Source organism: Myxocyprinus asiaticus, chromosome 8 (assembly GCF_019703515.2).
Source record: "Myxocyprinus asiaticus isolate MX2 ecotype Aquarium Trade chromosome 8, UBuf_Myxa_2, whole genome shotgun sequence".
Classification (NCBI taxonomy): Eukaryota; Metazoa; Chordata; class Actinopteri; order Cypriniformes; family Catostomidae; genus Myxocyprinus; species Myxocyprinus asiaticus.
In genome coordinates, this window is record NC_059351.1 from 52,478,502 (window position 1) to 52,501,420 (window position 22,919).

Sequence of the window (22,919 nt, forward strand, 5' to 3'; positions counted from 1 at the left end):
GGAGGCAGTTCAGAAGTGCTTGAAGGAAGACAAACAGGAAAGGCTGACCCAGAAGATTAAAAATGTGCTCTTTACTAGGGGGTTACCATGATCTTCACTATAGAATACTGTTCCAAATGGTCAGTAACTCCTTTAGAAGGATGTAGTAACACTCCGGTCATTACTAGGGGCTTACCACAATTTTCAAAGTAGTTATTAATAGAAACCTTTAACCCCAAAACACAGAAACAGCATTCTCATTTGTAATGGTTAAGAGAGATATCCAAAAGAACCATATATTTCTGTGAGGTAAGTTGGCTAGTAATGATATTCTAACAGGCAATGTAGTAATTTGGAGGGGTTATTTCTTTAAGTTCATTCCTGGTTATAGAGCACACGAGGGACACTGTCCTGCTTTTGTAAAGATGTACATTATTTTTGTCACTAAATAAAATATAATCATTTACATTTAGTCATTCCAGTGCTGGAATTGGTGACATCATAAAGACTTTGCCCCCACTTCCTGAAGAAAAAAAAAATCTGAAACTAAATCACTGTAGTGACTGTTTAAATGGCATTTGTGGTAATGTTGTCTGATGAGTCCTTTTGGTCCAGTATAGAAATAATGTAAACTTCAGTGGTGGGATTCTGAACAAATCGATACAGGAGTGAGGTAACCTCCCGAACTTGCGTTAAGAAGGCCATTTATTTAAAATGACCCCTTAGTTCTCTATCCACCATTTTCCTGGGGGTCTTACTGGGGAAACGAATATGGGTGGGACTTCCGCCGAAAGTCGTTCTATAGCATACCCTAGCTCTGGTTGCAATCATTTTAGACCCTGTATACAGCTAAGACACGTTTCGGATGATCCGATCACAAAGGTCAGCTAAATATAATTGTAAATGGGTGGCAAAGTGTTTTGTGATTGGATCACAAGACATATGTGTGTTAACATGATTTTAGTGTGTTAAAATCACTTACTAACCATTTTATGTGAAAGTCAACAATTCAAACAACTTTACAGCTCAAATAATACATGAGTTTTATCAGAAGAATTAACGTAAATGCTTTAATATAATTATAAGCTTCAGATTTCTGCCTTTAAATCCTCAAAAATTTAGCTTTTTGTAAGTGCTTCATTGTAACCCACATTTTTATTTTTATTTCTTTTGAACATCAACATTATGCCAATGAGCTGGTCCTGTTTCAATACAAGTTTAATGCTGTCGATTGAACTTGTGTTGATACTGGAATATTCTTTTAAGTAGGACTATACTGTACTGTCATACTGTCTTCTCCATCATCAGTTATGTACATTCATTTAGTGTTTAAAGCTGTTTTTGGTCTGTTTAATGCAATTTGGAATGAAACAAGTTCAGAAATTAAGGGGGGTTTGGGGCAAAAATCCCAACAAAAGTGACAAAAATGCCCCTGAAATGTAAAATCTGGGGGCAAAATAGTTATACATTTTATTTATATTATGTTATATAGTTCAGTTCACTAGTTATACACATTATCATAAAAAAATAAAAAAATAAGAAATATGGTGGAGATTTAATTTTATGTGTGGGAGGTTATATATTCTTAATCAGTTTGATTAATTGAAGTATTTGAATAAAAGAAAGACAGATTATATTTTTTATATGTTTAGAAAAATAGGCCCCTGAAAATCTAATCCATGGGACAAATATTGCCTCTTTATGGAAATGTTTATTTCTGACACTGGAATAAAACCTGTAATGATGTTAAGTAGTCAAGGCTTTGAAATTTAAATTGATGTGATTTATTTTATAAAACCTAAAATGACTTTGTTGGTCATTTGCATGTTGTAATGAAGTAAACTTATTAATATACATTTTACAATGATGGTACATGTGAATACAATCTGTATTTAAAAATAATAATAATAATAATAATAATAATAAAATACATACAGTGAAATCTGTTCAATCGCTGTGGTACATTCACAATGTCACATAAGCTATTTGGTACAGATTGGTTATGGTTTTCCCATTTCTGGAGCTTGCACATACCCAGACTTTATCACTCGCTCCCATATACAGAGAAAGCAAGCTCCACCCCTGAATTAAACCCTATGGCAGATCTCCAGGGGCAGCACTGAGCACTTTAGAAAAGTACTTCCTACAAGCCTGGTAGGAGAGCTGAGCATGGCATGAGAACATACTCAAACATGTGTGCTGTTAACTTTCTCAACAAGCTTTATTGCAGTTTTTGCAATGTGGAATAACTTAAAATGTTAAGCATTTTTGTTCAGCAAAATTCATTATTTACAACATTGTCAGTGTTGGGGAGTAGCTAACTACATGTAGCGACACTACTAACTTGACTACATTTTTCAGTAGCTTGTCAATAGCTCAGCTGCTTTTTAAACAGAGTAGCTTTTCCAGTAGCGAACTACTTTTTCCAGCAAGTAGCGGTGTAGCGTGATCAAACGCTACATCATGTTGGTCAGATTATAACTAATGGCCTTCCTTATTGTGTGGAAGCCAAACTTTTACCAGCAAAACGTCAGATGATCGGGCAGGATATTTCTGTCTGCTGATCAGAATCAGGCAGCGTCATCTTCTTCATTGTAATGGCAGATCACAAACAAAAACAGTGAATTACCGCCATCTACTGAGAGCTTATTACAGCTCACTTGGATAAGAAGAGATTGTCTGATGGTTATGTAAATAACACCATTTTATTCTTCTATGTAACAAAGAATGTTTCAGACACTTTGTTCTTATTAGATCACACAACAGCATATTTACCTTTACTATTTTAAATCAAATAATTCAAAAAGTGATTATTTTGTTTCTGTTCTAAATATGTTTATTTCACTTCTCATCATCTGTGTGTTATTGGGAGCAGCGAGTGAATTATTATTATAATATTTATTAATATACAGTATATTTTATTATAATAATTACTATCATGCAGAACTGTTTGATTTCTCCATTTTTAGCATTTAATTAACTATTATTTTCATGTAAAATAAATCAAATGATTGGTAAAAGAAATCATTTATGGCATGTATTATTATGCAACAATCTAGGATGACCATCCGTCCACTTTGTTTGGACCTGAAAAAAAGCGAACAAATATTTGTAGAGCAACCTCTGTATGTGACCTCTAAAGCTGGCACTTGCATGTCAATGGCAAAAAAAGTCAGAAAATACAATGAGCATGAACCCAGGTGAGGGGAGAAACAAGCCCCGAGTCTTTATTCACATATTATCCACACTAAATATTATGTGACAAGAACAAATAATGCCAGCCCAAGGAGAGTTTGTCATAAAAATGTGATCTTTAGGGAAGTAGGCTATACCTGGCCACAGCAGGACTGAAAAGTGTGAAGTATAGTATAAAAAAGATTTTTTTAATGGCGTCTGATCTTTTTTGTTTTTATTTTATACTGTTGCATTTTGTTTTATGGCCATTATTAATTGTGTTAATGTTACTATTCATTAAATGTAATAAATACACTTAAACACTTTATATGTATTTAATTAATAAATTAATTAAATGTCATTTGTGTAAATTTTGTTATTAATGGTTTGGTAGCAACATAAAAAAAAATTGCCTCATTAAGTAGCTTCAATGTAGCTAGCTACTTTTTCATAGTAACTTGTAGTGTAGCTAACTACTTTTTCAAAAGAGTAGCTTGACTGTAGCTTAACTACTTAAAATGATGAGTAGCTTGTAGCTTGTCAAACTACAGTTTCAAAGTAGCTTCCCCAACACTGAACATTTGTAACGTTTGCTGGAACTGCTGACAATGATGACGATGACGTGAAGAACCCAAGTGCAGTTTATTTACAGAACGTGAAATCCATAACCCTGACTACAAAACATGGACTTGACCTTGGCTTGACAAACACATACAATCACATTCAATACTCCCACCTAGACAATGAAAACATGAGGGCTTAAATACAAGACATGGGAGAACATAAACCAATGAACAAACAGAACTCATAACAAAATAATTAAACAATAATCCAATGAAAACATGACACAAGAACATGGAGGGAAAACAGGAATCACATGACAAGGGAAACAGGAACACATGACATGAACCAGGAACTAACATTTCAAAATAAAAGACATGAATCAACAGAATACACCTGACATATCCCCCCCACTAAGGGGTGGCTCCTGACGCCCCAACACATAAACAATACATGTAACACATGACATAAATTCAAAGTTCTGTAGGGAGCCGGGGGGGGGGGGGGTGTCTTGAGGTGTGGGGTGTGGCGAGAAAGGTCGAGGGGCATGGGACCAGGGCAAAGTCCGTGGGTGGTGAAGCCATGGAAGGTGGAGCCGTGAGAGGCACGAGGGGCGGAGCCATGGAACGTGGTGCCCGGAGAGTAGCCGAAGACTCGAAGGGCCAGGGTGGAGCTGATGGCAGGGAGGACCAAGGCGGTGCTGGAGGCTCGAAGGAGCAAGGTGGAGCTGAGGGATCGGAAGACTGAAGTGGAGCCGGTGAGACTGAGGACCAAGGTGGAGCCGTAGGGAAGGAGGTCCCCAGTGAAGCCAACAGATTGGAGGGACGAGGCGCAGCCAGAGGATCAGAGAGCCAAAGCGGAGCCAGGTGACCGACAGACCAAGGAGGAGCCGGAGGGACGAGGGATCCCGGCACAGCCGACAGGCTGAAGGACTGTAGTGAAGCCGAGGGAACACCGAGCTGAGGCAATGTCGAGGGACCAACAGGCCAAGGCGAAGTCCAGGGCTCAGAGGGTCCAGGCGGGATCGGAGGGTCGAAAGTTCCCCTTGCCTGCTCAGGAGAACTAAAGGTGGGTATAAGGGTGGGAACCATCTCCAGGTCCCACTGCTCAGGTGTCGCTGTGACGTGGCATGGAGCAGGCTGAGGCGTCGCTGTGACGTGGAACTCTGGCTCGGCGGCGGCCATGTCGTGGAACTCTGGCTCGGCGGCGGCCATGTCGTGGAACTCTGGCTCGGCGGCGGCCATGTCGTGGAACTCTGGCTCGGCGGCGGCCATGTCGTGGAACTCTGGCTCGGCGGCGGCCATGTCGTGGAACTCTGGCTCGGGATCCGCCTCCCCCACAGTGAACAGGGAACCGATGAATCGTAGGGCGAGGTCGATATATTGAGCCAGGCTGAGGGAACTGCGACCGCCAGGCATCAAAAAAGAAATGGACTCATTCAGTCCAAATCTAAAACAGTCCTTGAGGGCAACCTCATTAAAGTCTACCTGGCTGGCTAGACCGCAGAAGTCCTCAACATAGTCCTCCAGAGGACAATTCCCCTGACGTAAGCGCAGAAGTAAAGCTGCTGGGTCCATGGAGTGGTCGAGTATTCTGTAACGTTTGCTGGAACTGCTGACAATGATGACGATGACGAAAACGTGAAGATGAAGAACCCAAGTGCAGTTTATTTACAGAACGTGAAATCCATAACCCTGACTACAAAACAGGACATGGACATGGACATGGACATGGACATGGACATGGACATGGACATGGACATGGACATGGACATGGACATGGACATGGACATGGACATGGACATGACCTTGGCTTGACAAACGCAGACAAACACAGACAATGAAAACATGAGGGCTTAAATACAAGATATGGGAGAACATAAACCAATGAACAAACAGAACTCATAACAAACTAATTAAACAATAATCCAATGAAAACATGACACAAGAACATGGAGGGAAAACAGGAATCACATGACAAGGGAAACAGGAACACATGACATGAACCAGGAACTAACATTTCAAAATAAAAGACATGAATCAACAGAATACACCTGACAACATTGTGGAAATGGTCAGAGAAAAAACCTTAAGACTGTATTAAGACTGCTTTGATGATAATTGTTAATCATTTGAGGAGATTTATTTAAAATCAGGTTATATCGGAACATTGTTGGTGAACAAATTTATTTGAAGCAGTATAGCAAAAACACAACAGCCACATCCTGAATTTGTTGAAGCACATTTTCTTGCCTTATAAGGGTGTATAAAAGTGATGTGTTTGTACTGTATAACTATTTAAGATTACTGTATACAGTATATATTTATTCATTTAACAAGTTACAATGAAGTACAGTAGAGTCAAATGTAATGTAAACAACGAAAGCTTTAATGCCTTAATTTATGTCTGATCAAAAATTCTGAAAATTCTGATGTCTGAACATTCAATAATTGTCACCTGATTCAATATAAATTAAAAACGTAGCTCTTTTGACTAAACACGTATGCAGCTTTGAAGTTTTAAGCAATAAAACACCATCTCTTAAACATCATTTGAAAGGTAGATAGATCTGAGTATTGAATGTGTTGAAATACGATTTCTGTTTTTAGCCTAATTGTTTTTTCTCTCTCTTTCTCTGTTTTCCTTGATCTTCCTCACTGCTAAGTTAGCACCCATTCCAACTGCAGTTGCAGTCCCAGCTGTTAATATAACTGCAGGTAAAACCAAAGCCTCTGTTAAACCCAGGACTACACCTCCTGCTACAGCTGCTCCGGTTCCTAAAACTGAACCAGCTCCTAATGCAATATCTACTGTCTTTTTTAACACCTCCTTGTTTTTAATCTTTTTCTGAGCTTTTTCAAACATGTCGTTTGTGTAATGTGTTCCTCCATTTCCCTTGATCGTATTGTCTATCTTCTTCAGCAGCTCTTTGACCTGAGAGCGGTTCATCATGTTCTCGTTGTTGAATGCATGATATCTGCCACCACAGCTTTCAGTAAGATTCCTTAGATGTTTGCTCTCTCCTACATAATGTTGCAAATTTTTACCCTTCAGCTGATCAGCATGAGTGAACAAAACGATGGTGTAGCGTGTAGCATCTACTCCAAAGTTCTGCTGAATTAATTTTACCGTGTTCATCTCTTCTGCTGTGTATCTGACACCCAGATTGATCACCAGCAGAAACACATGAGGACCAGGAACAGACATGTAAACACACTGCTCTATGTGTGTCTTCATTTCTTCCTTTGTCATTGATCCACAAAACCCAGGCATGTCAGTTACACTGATTGTTTTTCCTTCATGCTCCACATATTTAGTGCTGCACACTTTTGTAACTTCCTCAGGTGAAGCCTCTGCATGAAACATTTTCTTTCCCAGGATGGAGTTTCCTGTTGCACTCTTCCCTGTTCCAGTTTTACCCACAAGAATAATCCTTAGATCAGAATCTGTACATGAAGAAACATCATCAGACTTCAAACAGGAGTTGCTTCCCAACAACAGTTGGAGATTTGTTTAAATTGAATTGTTTTGGTCGGCTGTAGGAAACTTTGCTAAATGACCAAGATGTTTCAAAGCAATTACAGTAATTAATACAGTTCTTCAAAAGTGCAAAACTAGAGTGTTGTTTTTTGCTTTAATGAGAATACATTTAATAAAACATCAATTCAGGATCTAAATCATCCAGGTTACAGTTCAATGCTGCATGTATATTGAACTGTCAGTCAGCTGACAGACACTTTCTTATAACTTGACATTACTTCCTCATCTGCAATATACTACATCCTAATGCAACTCTTAAATAGTTTATTGAGTTTATATATTAAAAAGTCAAGAGTTATATTTTTGTAATCACTGTAGTGTATTGTACAATGAGAGCATGACATACTGATAAGACATCACCTCTTGCATGTGTCAAACCTTGAAATGTGTTAGAAACCTACTTTTTAGAAGAACTTCCAGGAACAAGCAAGAAAATACAAACAAGAAAAAAAAAATACTTACTGAATGAGTCAAAGGATTTACCAGTAAAATCATTTAGTAGTAACGCTTCTGTGAAAACGAAAGAAAGAAAAATTTATTGCATATTCATGCTACCTAGAAATAAATATTTTAGAATAAGCACTTACCTGTGTCATTCATTTCTAAATTTCTTGTTTTTAATGTTCTCAATTTTTTTGTTATTATTATTATTATTTTTTTTCCTTAAAGAAAATGAATAAGAAAACTTATTTGATGCCTTAGACTGTTTAAATTGCTATAAATTTTTGGTCAGTTGTTTAAGTGTGGCCTGCAGCACAAAGGTGAGGAGAGGATATGCATATAGCATTTTGTTGCAGATATGAAACAGTAATAAAGAACTAAATGCTCCTCCTACTCACATGTTTACAAAATTGAGCCAACACCCCTGCACTGGAAAGCCCCTTTCTCAGAAACAGAGAATATTCTTGTAAGGTGCTGTACTTTTTACTTTCAGTTTATGTGTGTTATAAACTCAGCATATGTGTGAACATAAAAAAAATTCAACAACTTAGACATAAACTGAACAAGTTTCACAGACATGTGACTAACAGAAATGGAATAATGTGTGTGTGTGGGGGTTACAGTCAGTATCTGGTGTGGCCACCAGCTGCATTAAGTACTGCAGTGCATCTCCTCATGGACTGCACCAGATTTGCCAGTTCTTGCTGTGAGATGTACCACTCTTCCACCAAGGCACTTGCAAGTTCCGGACATTTCTGGGGAATGGCCTAGCCTCACCTTGATCCAACAGGTCCCAGATGTGCTCAATGGGATTTAGATCCGGGCTCTTCGCTGGCCATGGCAGAACACTGACATTCCTGTCTTGCAGGAAATTATGCACAGTACGAGTAGTATGGCAGGTGGCATTGTCATGCTGGAGGGTCATGTCAGGATGAGCCTGCAGGAAGGGTACCATATGAGGGAGGAGGATGTCTTCCCTGTAACGCACAGTGATGAGATTGCCTGTAATGACAACAAGCTCAGTCCAATGATGCTGTGACACACCGCCCCAGACCACGATGGACCCTCCACCTCCAAATCGATCCCGCTCCAGAGTACAGGCCTCAGTGTAGCGCTCATTCCGTCTGTAAGCTGTTAGTGTCTTAACGACCGTTCCACAGGTGCATGTTCATTAATTGTTTATGGTTCATTGAACAAGCATGGAAAACTTTGTTTAAACCCTTTACAATAAAGAAGTTATTTGGATTTTTACAAAATTATCTTTAAAATACAGTGTCCTGAAAAAGGGACGTTTCTTTTTTATAATAAAAACTCTGTGTTCTTTTTTTCCTCCCCTTACTGTGTTGTGTCTGTGATGTGTTGAACAGTGATTACCACTTTAAATGAAATTTTAATTATAGCACCGTAAATTTTTCAACCTGCAGACTCAGGTCAAACTCATAACAATTTAACATAACCAGTTGGCAAAATCACAATCTATTGTCCAAATGCACATGCACTTTCTTTCTTTCTTTCTTTCTTTCTTTCTTTCACTCTCACTCAGGGACGTGCACAGGGGCATGCCTAAAGTTGCCCAAGCCACTGCCCCTTTGCACACAAGGGCTGAGGTGTCCCTCTGGGCGAATTAAATTATTTGGCATTTGACAACCTGGTGGGATACAGCACATCAGCACTGAAGATTTAAATTATACACCACTCAATAAACATTTGATCATGCCATAAATGAGAGAGAAGAATTCCATAATTCTAGAATGGTGCTCCAGTCTAAACACACTTTTTAAAGGGATTGTTTAGACATTTTATCATCAGGCATTTTATCATCAGGATGCAGGAAGTTGGTTGAGTGGTTTATTGTTCATAAACTAGACATTATTTGTTGTAAAATAAGGCGTTAGACCTTTGAATAAAGTAGATGAACTATAGTTTTTGTTTGAACAGCCTTTATCATTTATCAGTGAAGAGAAGGGCAAGGCCCCGCCCAATTAAATGGCTCTGAAATTCTAAAAACCACAGACACACAAACTATAAAACCACAAAACATTTACACACACTCTGGTGCTTTTCTTGTAAATGTAGAGTGTTGCTGTTAGATTAAAACTACTTTCGGTTTCATGTGACCCAAAATGAACTTTATTTAGAGTCAGACTGGTCTGTTTAACAATGTGATCATTTATATCATGTGTATTTAAAATAACAGCAACATTTACATCTTGTTCATCATTTATGTAAAACACTGCATGCACTGTTATACTGCATGTCTTTATACACAAGAGTTTTCTCACAAATCACATGAATGGAAACAAGGCTGGGCTAATAGTTCAAAGCATCTTCTTCATTTAGACTATATAGTATTTTATTAGTACTGGGTATGACTTTACCTAATCCACTTGTGATGCAAATCATGCATGCTCACTAAACAAAGAGCAATATAGAGTATATCTGTCTGTCAGTCATGAAAAAATAGATGTGCCATCTGGAGCTTAAATACAGATAGTGACACAAATAAAGTATACTGGCCTACTAATAATAATTGATTTTTGGGGAATAAACAGTTCTTTAAAAAAATGGTGCTGTAAAAATGTTTTAAAATGTTTTAATTATATTTCTACTCAGGCTGTGCATGCGCAGAAATGCTGTCTGTTCACGCTCCAGTTGTCAATCGTGCGAATGGCGGAGCAAAAGGCATTTACACTTAATTTTGATGTTTACATGGATTTATACAGTTAATCAGCCCGAAGTAGCTGCGATAGCTTCCAGTAAATGTGTAAATACTGCTCATGACATGCGGGACAAAGCACGCTGATATATTGCTGCACTGATTTAAAAATGTACACTTAAAAACTGATGTCATAAGAGCCCAGTTACATTATCACCCTGAAAATTACCATCACATTACACAGCAAAGCCCACGTTATCATTAGAGCCACAACTTGAGCGTTCTGCCTTAAGTTGAAGCTGAGATTTTAATCTTGAAATATCAGCTTGTCTTGGTGTTAAATGAAGGCATTGCATGACGAAGCTATTATTTTTTCACTGTGCGGAGTGAAGAAAGTGTTTCACTTTGAAGAGTTTGATGCTGCAGCATTGATGGACTTGAGTGACAGTCTGTGACAGCAGCGCGCAGCTGTGTGAACTTCCGCTGTCGTAAAAGTCCCATTCAATAATCTCTCAATAAATTACACATGAACTAAAATTAAACCCAGTAATGTAACGACAGGAACGCCGCCCATTGTAAAGAAGTAAAAGTAAAATAAAAATAATTAGAAATTTACTTGTGTTAGAGTAAAAAGTAACCACTTTTAAACCTACTCTGAAAGTACTTTTTTTTCTTCAAAAACTTACTCAAGTAAATGTAATGGAGTAAATGTAGCACGTTATTACCCACCTCTGTGTACTGTCATACTGTCTTCTCCATCATCAGTTATGTACATTCATTTAGTGTTTAAAGCTGTTTTTGGTCTGTTTAATGCAATTTGGAATGAAACAAGTTCAGAAATTAAGGGGGGTTTGGGGCAAAAATCCCAACAAAAGTGACAATAATGCCCCTGAAAAATCAAATCCATGGGACAAATATTGCCTCTTTATGGAAATGTTTATTTCTGACACTGGAATAAAACCTGTAATGATGTTAAGTAGTCAAGGCTTTGAAATTTAAATTGATGTGATTTATTTTATAAAACCTAAAATGACTTTGTTGGTCATTTGCATGTTGTAATGAAGTAAACTTATTAATATACATTTTACAATGACAGTATATAAAATAATAATAATAATAATAATAATAATAATAATAATAAAATACATACAGTGAAATCTGTTCAATCGCTGTGGTACATTCACAATGTCACATAAGCTATTTGGTACAGATTGGTTATGGTTTTCCCATTTCTGGAGCTTGCACATACCCAGACTTTATCACTCGCTCCCATATACAGAGAAAGCAAGCTCCACCCCTGAATGAAACCTAAGGCAGATCTCCAGGGGGCAGCGCTGAGCACTTTAGAAAAGTACTTCCTACAAGCCTGGTAGGAGAGCTGAGCATGGCATGAGAACATACTCAAACATGTGTGCTGTTAACTTTCTCAACAAGCTTTATTGCAGTTTTTGCAATGTGGAATAACTTAAAATGTTAAGCATTTTTGTTCAGCAAAATTCATTATTTACAACATTGTCAGTGTTGGGGAGTAGCTAACTACATGTAGCGACACTACTAACTTGACTACATTTTTCAGTAGCTTGTCAATAGCTCAGCTGCTTTTTAAACAGAGTAGCTTTTCCAGTAGCGAACTACTTTTTCCAGCAAGTAGCGGTGTAGCGTGATCAAACGCTACATCATGTTGGTCAGATTATAACTAATGGCCTTCCTTATTGTGTGGAAGCCAAACTTTTACCGGCAAAACGTCAGATGATCTGGCAGGATATTTCTGTCTGCTGATCAGAATCAGGCAGCGTCATCTTCTTCATTGTAATGGCAGATCACAAACAAAAACAGTGAATTACCGCCATCTACTGAGAGCTTATTACAGCTCACTTGGATAAGAAGAGATTGTCTGATGGTTATGTAAATAACACCATTTTATTCTTCTATGTAACAAAGAATGTTTCAGACACTTTGTTCTTATTAGATCACACAACAGCAAATTTACCTTTACTATTTTAAATCAAATAATTCAAAAAGTGATTATTTTGTTTCTGTTCTAAATATGTTTATTTCGCTTCTCATCATCTGTGTGTTATTGGGAGCAGCGAGTGAATTATTATAATATTTATTAATATACAGTATATTTTATTATAATAATTACTATCATGCAGAACTATTTGATTTCTCCATTTTTAGCATTTAATTAACTATTATTTTCATGTAAAATAAATCAAATGATTGGTAAAAGAAATCATTTATGGCATGTATTATGCAACAATCTAGGATGACCATCCGTCCACTTTTTTTGGACCTGAAAAAAAAAGCGAACAAATATTTGTAGAGCAACCTCTGTATGTGACCTGTAAAGCTGGCACTTGCATGTCAATGGCAAAAAAGTCAGAAAATACAATGAGCATGAACCCAGGTGAGGGGAGAAACAAGCCCCGAGTCTTTATTCACATATTATCCACACTAAATATTATGTGACAAGAACAAATAATGCCAGCCCAAGGAGAGTTTGTCATAAAAATGTGATCTTTAGGGAAGTAGGCTATACCTGGCCACAGCAGGACTGAAAAGTGTGAAGTATAGTATAAAAAAAGATTTTTTTAATGGCGTCTGGTCTTTTTTGTTTTTATTTTATACTGTTGCATTTTATTTTATGGCCATTATTAATTGTGTTAATGTTACTATTCATTAAATGTATTAAATACACTTAATTAAACACTTTATATGTATTTAATTAATAAATTAATTAATTAAATGTCATTTGTGTACATTTTGTTATTAATATTAATGGTTTGGTAGCAACATACAAAAAATTGCCTCATTAAGTAGCTTCAATGTTCTACATTTTGATAGTAACTTGTAGTGTAGCTAACTACTTTTTCAAAAGAGTAGCTTGACTGTAGCTTAACTACTTAAAATTATGAGTAGCTTGTAGCTTGTCAAACTACAGTTTCAAAGCAGCTTCCCCAACACTGAACATTTGTAACGTTTGCTGGAACTGCTGACAATGATGACGATGACGTGAAGATGAAGAACCCAAGTGCAGTTTATTTACAGAACGTGAAATCCATAACCCTGACTACAAAACAAAACATGGACTTGGCTTGACCTTGGCTTGACCTTGGCTTGACCTTGGCTTGACAAACACATACAATCACATTCAATACTCCCACCTAGACAATGAAAACATGAGGGCTTAAATACAAGACATGGGAGACATTTAGTCATTCTGAAAATTCTGATGTCTGAACATTCAATAATTGTCACCTGATTCAATATAAATTAAAAATGTAGCTCTTTTGACTAAACACGTATGCAGCTTTGAAGTTTTAAACAATAAAACACCATCTCTTAAACATCATTTGAAAGGTAGATAGATCTGAGTATTGAATGTGTTGAAATACGATTTCTGTTTTTAGCCTAATTGTTTTTTCTGTCTCTTTCTCTGTTTTCCTTGATCTTCCTCACTGCAAAGTTAGCACCCATTCCAACTGCAGTTGCAGTCCCAGCTGTTAATATAACTGCAGGTAAAACCATAGCCTCTGTTACACCCAGGACTACACCTCCTGCTACAGCTGCTCCGGTTCCTAAAACTGAACCAGCTCCTAATGCAATATCTACTGTCTTTTTTAACACCTCCTTGTTTTTAATCTTTTTCTGAGCTTTTTCAAACATGTCGTTTGTGTAATGTGTTCCTCCATTTCCCTTGATCGTATTGTCTATCTTCTTCAGCAGCTCTTTGACCTGAGAGCAGTTCATCATGTTCTCGTTGTTGAATGCATGATATCTGCCACCACAGCTTTCAGTAAGATTCCTTAGATGTTTGCTCTCTCCTACATAATGTTGCAAATTTTTACCCTTCAACTGATCAGCATGAGTGAACAAAACGATGGTGTAGCGTGTAGCATCTACTCCAAAGTTCTGCTGAATTAATTTTACCATGTTCATCTCTTCTGCTGTGTATCTGACACCCAGATTGATCACCAGCAGAAACACATGAGGACCAGGAACAGACATGTAAACACACTGCTCTATGTGTGTCTTCATTTCCTCCTTTGTCATTGATCCACAAAACCCAGGCATGTCAGTTACACTGATTGTTTTTCCTTCATGCTCCACATATCTTCTGCTGCACTCTTTTGTAACTTCCTCAGGTGAAGCCTCTGCATGAAACATTTTCTCTCCCAGGATGGAGTTCCCTATCTGTCACTCACTCGATGTTGGTGTCGATGTAGTGACACTAGGGGTCACTCTTGGGAGCCCGAGACACCTCTGGTCTTTGATAAAAGGCCAATGAAAATTGGCGAGTTGTATTTGCATGCCACTCCCCCGGACATACGGGTATAAAAGGAGCTGGTATGCAACCACTCATTCAGATTTTCTCTTCGGAGCCGAACGGTCAAGCTCATTGAGCTGAATACTACTGTTCATTCACCTCTGCTGGATCTGACGGCGCATTTCAGCGGCTTCTCCCCCCTCTGCACTGGAGCACTGCAGAGAACGTCCCTGGGCGCTTCGGCAAAAAAACTAGAGAGTATATTTTCTGAAAGAGCATTTTTCCCCTCTAAAAGAGTATATATTTCTCTAAAAGAGCGCACACACGGAACGTCTTTTTAAAGACGCGTCTTTTTAAAGATGTTTTTCCGATTGTGTGTTATTCCTGGTTGTGCTCGTTATCTCTCACCTTCTAACGGTCACGATCACTGTCTTTCGTGTCTGGGCACTGCTCACGTGGAGACAGCGTTCGTGGATGGTCATGTTCTCATTGCGAGAATATGTCCATGGCAACGTTGCGGTCGCGGCTCACCTTCGTAAGAAAGAGAGCCACCCCAGAGGCTCCCGCCTCGGTCCTTTTACCCACGGGTATGAGGCCAGCGCGGCTAGCACCGGGGGCGATTTGGGGACCCCAATGGGACCAACTCCGCCGGGTATCCCCCCGCGGACCTCCCATTCCCCAGCACGCTCGTCCGCCCCGATCGGGCTTCCGGGTGAGTCCGCCGGCTCGTCTCAAGGCGAGTTCGACCTCTTATTCGGAGCCCGTGAAAGTGATGAGCTCTCGAGCGCAGCATCAGAGAGCGGGCTTGTCCAGTCGGATGCAGAAGCCTCAGCTGGGCTTCCCCCTTCGGGGACGATCGCCCAGTCACAGGCCAATGCCGAAATGACAGACATGTTTTCCTGGGCGGCCGCGAACGTCAGGTTAGAGTGGAACCCTCCGCTCTCCCCTGAACCCTCGCGGCTTGATGATTGGTTTCTGGGCTCATGGCGCCACTCAAACCAGCCACGCCCCGCTCCAGTGCCATTCTTCCCGGAAGTGCATGAGGAGCTGACGAAGTCGTGGGAGGCAACTTTTACTGCCCGGCCCCGACTCCGCAGTTCCCCTGCTCTCACTACCCTCGATGGCGGGGCGGCCAAGGGCTATATGGCGATTCCCCCGGTGGATAAGGCACTCGCGGTGCACCTATGCCCGCAGAGCACCGCCACCTGGTGTGGACGACCTAAGCTCCCGTCCAAGCCCTGTAGGCTCATGTCATCCTTGACGGCTAAAGCCTATTTGATGCAGGAACTGGGCTCAGCAACCGACCTCGCTCTCTGGGAGACGAAGGTCGCGGCACGGTCTCTCGGGCGGACGATGGCCACACTAGTGGTCCAGGAGCGCCACCTTTGTCTCATCCTGGTCGAGATGGGCGAGGCCAACAAGACACGGTTCCTTGCTGCCCCCATTTCCCAGGCGGGCCTATTCGGCGACACCATCGAGGACTTTGCCCAGCAATTCTCGACGGTGAAGCAGCAGACGGAGGCAATCCGGCACATCCTGCCCCGGCACGGCTCAAGATCCCGCACCCCATCTGCTCGTCGCCAAGGGTGTCCCCCTGTGCCCTTCGGCCCGGCCCCGGCGTGGAACCCACCGCAGGAAGCCAACGCCACCCGTCTCACAGCTGGCGCCGAAGAACCCACGGAGGTCCTCGAAGCGCCCCTGAGACAGGTGACCCAGGGACGAGGGAACCCACTCACCTGGAGCTGGTAAAATGACCACTCCATCCCCCGGTGGAGGGCCGGGTGGAAAATCTTTTGTTGCCTTTTTGTTTGATTTTACCGCATGCCCAAGTGGCTGTGGTACCCAACAGTTCAGCAAAAGAGCGGCTTCCTTCCTCCCTGGGTCACATACCCGGTGTGTACGGTCGTCACCACGACTACTGTCCACAGGCTTTTTCTTGCAGGATTGGAGCTCCAGCGGTGGCCTTTCCACCCCTGAGCGCCCAGCTGTGGCACACAGCCGCCCCCGATGTGGCAGTCTCCATGGGTTACGAGGACAGGCCTCTTCCTCCCCATCCCAGGCTGTTCTGGGGGTGGTCATAAGGAGCCAGGTAAGTGCTTCGATGTCCCTAGACTCAGCACGGCCACGACGTGCTGTGGCACCTCGAGCTCCACCCTGCCGCGAGGCCCCACCAGCCAGTACGTCCAACGACATTGCCCCCTTGGTCCCCCTCGTACGGAACTTGGACGCGTGGCTCGCGCTTTCCAATCCGTCGCGATGGCTGATCCGGACCGTCCGACTTGGCTACGCGATTCAGTTTGCCAGGCGCCCACCCAGGTTCAGCGGTATTCGCTTCACCATGGCCAAGGCCGAAAACGCTGCCAATCTGCACGCAGAGATCGCTACCCTCCTACGGAAGGACGCGATAGAACCTGTCCCTCCAGCCGAGATGAATAAAGGGTTTTATAGCCCCTACTTCATCGTACTGAAAAAAGGCGGTGGGTTGCGGCCAGTCTTGGACCTGCGAGTACTGAACCGGGCTTTACACAGACTCCCGTTCAAGATGCTGACACAAAAACATATTCTGGCGAGTGTCCGGCATCAAGATTGGTTCGCGGCGGTAGACCTGAAGGATGTGTACTTCCACGTCTCGATCCTTCCTCGACACAGACCCTTCCTGCGTATCGCGTTCGAGGGTCAGGCGAATCAGTACAAAGTCCTCCCTTTCGGCCTGTCCCTGTCTCCTCGTTCCCTAATGGGATCTCTCTGTAGTTCTTCAGGGTCTACAGAGAGCCCCCTTTGAGCCCTTGCAGTCAGCGAGCTTAAGGCACTCTCCTTGAAGACTGCCCTCCTGACTGTGCCCACTTCCATCAAGAGGGTAGGTGACCTGCAAGCGTTCTCTGTCAGTGAAACGTGCCTGGAGTTCGGTCCGGGTTACTCTCACGTGATCCTGAGACCCTGACTGGGCTATATGCCTAAGGTTCCTACCACCCCTTTTAGGGACCAGGTGGTGAACCTGCAAGCACTGCCCCAGGAGGAGGCAGACCCAGCCCTGTCGTTGCTGTGTCCGGTGCGTGCTTTACGCATCTATTTGGATCGCACACAGAGCTTTAGAATCTCTGAGCAGCTCTTTGTCTGCTTTGGTGCACAGCGGAAAGGAAGCGCTGTCTCCAAGCAGAGGATCACCCACTGGCTCATTGACGACATAATTATGGCATATCTCGCCCAGTACATGCCGCCCCTGGTAGGGCTACGAGCCCATTCTACCAGAGGTGTAGCGGCTTCCTGGGCCCTGGCCAGAGGTGCCTCTCTAACAGACATTTGCAGAGCAGCAGGCTGGGCAACACCCAACACCTTTGCAAGGTTCTACAACCTCCGGGTGGAACCGGTTTCGTCCCAGGTAGTGGCACGCAACACAAGCGGATAAGCCCGGGATAGCTGGCCGGTTGTATCGCGTGCACATAGCGCCTTCCACCTCCCTTGGAGCTGAAGATGTGCGCCATTAATTCCCAGTAGTGTTCACAAACTTTGTTCCCTGGTTGACTTCCTCCGAGCCCTGTGGCAGTCGAGTTTTCGGAGAGACTCACTGCCGGCCAAGTACACGTGCTAATTAAGAGTCCTGTTCTGGGGTAGGTGCTCCACATGTGGCGGTTCCCTGTAAGGCTAACCCCATGCGATATATATCTTCCGCTAGTTCGTTTCCCTGTTGGCAAACTGCGTCTTCCTTGGGAAGAGCTCCTCTGCCCCAGTCTCCATGTTTGTAGTAACTCCTCCCCCATTGGGCAGGATCTACCTTGAAGACTCTCCACATGGTTGGAAAGACCATGTGATGTATTCTTCCACTTAAATATCCCCCACTCTCTTTGGGCAAGGTGTGGTCTCTGCTGTATCTTCCCCTCGGGAGGGACACCCCCCAACTAGACCTGGCGGCCCAGTCGGATATTCTCCCTTCTTTTTTAGGGAGTGAAAAAAAAGAAGAAGGGGAAAAGAGGCCACGACTGGGTTAAGCATGTCTTTATCTTTTGGGTAGTCGACTTGTCCCCAAAAAGGGCCATTCGACACTCATAACTATGTTGGGGGAGGTTACGTGTCAACCTGGTGTGCTGACTATGAGGTACACAGTAGTCTGCCCACCACACACCGCCAGTTCACGTAACACAGTTCAGCCAGTTGTGGCGTTTTGTATAGGAACCCCTAGTGTCACTACATCGACACAACGTTGAGTGAGTGACAGATAGGGAACATCATGGTTACTTGTGTAACCTCCGTTCCCTGATGGAGGGAATGAGACCTTGTGTCCCTCCTGCCACAATGCTGAATTTCCCGCTGAAATGGCCGGACCTTATATTGGCTCCTCAGCATAAAACCTGAATGAGTGGTTGCATACCAGCTCCTTTTATACCCGTATGTCCGGGGGAGTGGCATGCAAATACCACACGCCAATTTTCATTGGCCTTTTATCAAAGACCAGAGGTGTCTCAGGCTCCCAAGAGTGACCCCTAGTGTCACTACATCGACACAATGTCTCATTCCCTCCATCAGGGAACGGAGGTTACACAAGTAACCATAACGATCATTCAACATGGCGACTGGCAGACAGTATTTTGAAATACCATCACAACATCCAGGTGAGCTAAATTCCTGTACAAAAGTCTTATTGAACTCAGTACATTTGTATTAAATCAGCATATTGTAAATTTTATTGGCTTTTTAAATGAGTAATTAAATAACACTGTAAAAATGTACCATTGAAAATTAATAATTCATTATGTTCATTTTATATAAATAAATATGTGTCAGATCTATGTACATTTGGGATACAGTATATGCAACAACAAATCTTTTTGATATACAACAGTAAAGAGAAGACTCAGGGGTGCAGGCCTTATGGGAAGAATTGCAAAGAAAAAGCCACTTTTGAAACAGAAAAATATAAAGAAAAGGTTCGAGTGGGCAAAGAAACACTGACATTGGACAACAGATAATTGGAAAAGAGTGTTATGGATTTTAACCCCATTGAGCTTTTGTGGGATCAGCTAGACTGTAAGGTGCGTGAGAAATGCCCGACAAGACAGCCACATCTATGGCAAGTGCTACAGGAAGTGTGAGGTGAAATGTCACCTGAGTATCTGGACAAACTGACAGCTAGAATAACAAGGATCTGCAAAGCTGTCATTGCTGCACATGGAGGATTTTTTGATGAGAACTCTTTGAAGTAGTTTAAGAACTTCTGAATTTTTTTTTCAAATTGTAATTTTTCATGTTATTAATGTCCTGACTATACATTGTAATCGGTTGAATGCTACTTTTGGTGAATAAAAGTAAAAAGTTATTTCCATAAGAGCTAAATCTGTACATTATTCCAAACTTTTGGCCGCCATTGTAGTTGACAAAGGTTGTGTCATTCTGACTTCCTCAAAGATAAAAAAAAAAAAAAAAAATGGTAAATTCAGCATGAATAGAATAAGAAACAATAAAATAGCTGATAAATCTCTTGAGAATTGTACTCTGCATCTTTGCAAACTAGATGCAACCTTGATGACATCAACAGTAAGTTGATTTATATAAATCTCAGCACGTGTAGGAAATGTTTTTTGACTTTTCATAGTCAATAGAGCTGTTCAGGTTCTAGTCCAAGAAACTTAAAACAATTAGCATTTTCAAGCAATGGATTCCTTTGGAATTTTCTTATGGGTTTTATTATGGCAGTTTTGGATTTATGAGAAAAATAAGATCTGTGGTAAACATTACTTGAATATACTTGGAATTTTGGTTCTACAACATAAATTACACACAGCCAACACTTTAAAGGAATATACTTAAAAAACCAAAAAAACCAAAAAAACAAATAGCAGTTTCAAAATTCAAGTTTGAGGTATGACGTAATTTCTTTTGTAGAACAAAACGTCCTTGTGTTTCAAAGTAATGTTTACCACAGACCTTATTTTACTCATAAATACACAACTGCCTTTATAAAAATCCATAGGTAAATTCTGAAGGAACCCATGGTGAATTAGGCTTCCGAGATTTGCCTACAAATCTATTTTGTGTTTATGTGGCTTATAGAGGAAGGAGATCTTACAGAGATATACCAACCAAAATAAAGTATTTATCATTTTGTAACTGTCGCATTTATAGTCCCGTGCTATTACTTGCTGTGATTGATTCAGATACATTTGATTGACTTTAATTCAATACTCTACATCTTTCTGCAGGATGGGAGCGGTCAAATCATTCATCTGAGTTGAGGATTGTGCTGCTGGGAGTCTCTGGTGTTGCAAAGAGTGCAACAGGAAATGCAATACTGGGCAGAGAGGCATTTAAAGAGAGCAGCACACTATTGAGTGAACTACAGAGAGGATGAGTAGAAGACAGAAACATCCAGTGATCGACACTCCAGGATTCAACAACACTGAACTGACTGATGAAGAGCTGCAGAATGAAATGATGAAGAATCTTTCTCTCTCTTATCCTGGTCCTCATGTCTTCCTGCTCATCATCAGACTGGACAGAATCACAGAGGATGTAAGGAAGATTGTACAAAACAATCAGGAGAACTTTGGACCACAAGCTTCAAGTTCACCATAGTGCTGTTTACTGGAAGAGAACAAATGACAAATAGAGAATGGGTGGTCTTTATGGTTAATAAACAATTTCAAGAAATCACCAACCACTGTAAAGGTAAATATCGTGCAATAAACAGTAAAAGTGAAATTAATTCATCTCACATCTCAAAGCTTCTGATGAAGATTGATGAAATCATCAAACAGAATGAAGACCAGCATTACAACAATGAGATTTACCTGCTGTCATTAACAAAGTTTATGAAAGAAGAGAAAACAAAGGAACAAGAGAAAGCAAAGAAAGAGGAAAGAAAAGAATGTGCAAAAGTCTTTTGGGAGAGATTTAAATTTGACCCAAAAGGAGATCACTGTGTAATGGAAAAGAACACAACAAATATTGTGACTGACGAGGAAAAGGATCAGATTTCTCAAAAGAGAACTCAAGTGAATGCAGGAAACATAAAAAAAGCAAGAATGTTGAAGAGAAGATTGTTGTAAAATCGCTAGTAGAATCACTGAAAAACCCATTTGAAAGAATGCGTGAAAACTATGAGAGAGTCATAAAGATTCCCAGAAATGGAAGAGAAGCTGGAATACAGGAGCAAGCGTAGAACAGGTGCATTTCGCGGCATTCGCCACCCCATTCTCCCTGTCGATGTTCGCAGGAGAAGCACATCTATCAGTGAATGCCTTCTTTATAATGCATGGTCATAGAATAACAGTACCACCCGCTCCCCCCTTCCCCCCCTCCCATTGGATGACTGGTAGGGGGGCCCAGTGGAACGGTGAGCCCATGGGGCCTGAGGTACATTAATGTACCCCTGGTCAGAAGATGACTCGGTCACAAATAAATAAGAGAATTACCACTGTCAAAATGGGATAATTTTACAGACAAACCAAAAAATGTACAAGAGATTTAAAAAGTAATTGGAATTTAATCAAGAAAATATGTTACAGGCAGGGGTTAAATTGGGGTGGAACAGTCAGGAATGGTGTTCCGGCACCTCCCATTAAAAAAAAACAAAAATACTGTATACTGTATATTGGCAGTTTATTTGTAAATGTATTCTATTTTGTGCAGGCAATCTCCAGTTCAGTTTGTTTGACACATTCTGTCTCCATTTAGCAAGTGTGCTCACTGAAAACACATTTAAAGTTCTTTAAAATTAATTACATAAGCATTATGCTTCCATCTAGTCATGTTGGAGGGGGCTGTTAGTGTTACCCCACCTCCACCCCTGGTTACAGGGATGTATAGGTTTCCAATTTCAGTGTTTTCAGCAATTCATTTCAGTCATGGCTTATATGAATGCAGAGCAACCAGGATCATTCAGGATGATGCAGTTGAATGATTTTGATAAATTACAGAGTGATATACAGGCCCGCCCAGCTTTCAGGGGCCCAGCCACTAAGGTGGGCTCAGGAGAGATAGATTAACACCCCTATAACCCCACCAACCCCTCATTATGAAGGTCATGAAGTCAGCTGAAATTTACTTTATGAAAGAGTGAACACTAGATGGCATTCACACTCACATAATCTTTAAGTCTTTCAATAAATATTTAAACTAGTTTTATTACATAAGTTAGTAGGTTAACACACTAAAGAGAAATGTATATTATTTTCACCTTCATTATATGTACCTGTTTGTTGTTTTCCATGTACAGGTTTCTAATAATTATACAAATGTTATTCCGAGTTACAACTTAAACTCCTACATCCTATAGTGCCATTCCAACTTAAACAACCTTGCCAG

The 22,919-nt window shown here is 41.1% G+C and overlaps 3 protein-coding genes across 3 annotated transcripts; all 3 read right to left on the reverse strand.

The window, feature by feature from the left end:
- Positions 1 to 3,551: 3,551 nt before the first annotated feature.
- On the reverse strand, positions 3,552 to 13,756 carry LOC127444717 (uncharacterized). The gene is made up of 2 exons (XM_051704269.1): positions 13,613 to 13,756; positions 3,552 to 6,171 (listed from the first exon to the last, which is right to left on the reverse strand). The coding sequence occupies exon 2, from the start codon at positions 5,289 to 5,291 to the stop codon at positions 4,188 to 4,190; it is 1,104 nt and encodes a 367-aa protein (XP_051560229.1). The 5' UTR covers positions 5,292 to 6,171; positions 13,613 to 13,756; the 3' UTR covers positions 3,552 to 4,187.
- On the reverse strand, positions 6,165 to 8,017 carry LOC127444725 (GTPase IMAP family member 9-like). The gene is made up of 3 exons (XM_051704289.1): positions 7,842 to 8,017; positions 7,717 to 7,764; positions 6,165 to 7,160 (listed from the first exon to the last, which is right to left on the reverse strand). The coding sequence occupies exons 1-3, from the start codon at positions 7,852 to 7,854 to the stop codon at positions 6,325 to 6,327; spliced, it is 897 nt and encodes a 298-aa protein (XP_051560249.1). The 5' UTR covers positions 7,855 to 8,017; the 3' UTR covers positions 6,165 to 6,324.
- A 9-nt stretch (positions 13,757 to 13,765) lies between the features above and the next one.
- Positions 13,766 to 16,814, reverse strand: LOC127444808 (GTPase IMAP family member 9-like). Its single transcript, XM_051704348.1, has 2 exons — positions 16,803 to 16,814; positions 13,766 to 14,548 (listed from the first exon to the last, which is right to left on the reverse strand). The coding sequence occupies exons 1-2, from the start codon at positions 16,812 to 16,814 to the stop codon at positions 13,766 to 13,768; spliced, it is 795 nt and encodes a 264-aa protein (XP_051560308.1).
- Between the last annotated feature and the right edge of the window lie 6,105 nt (positions 16,815 to 22,919).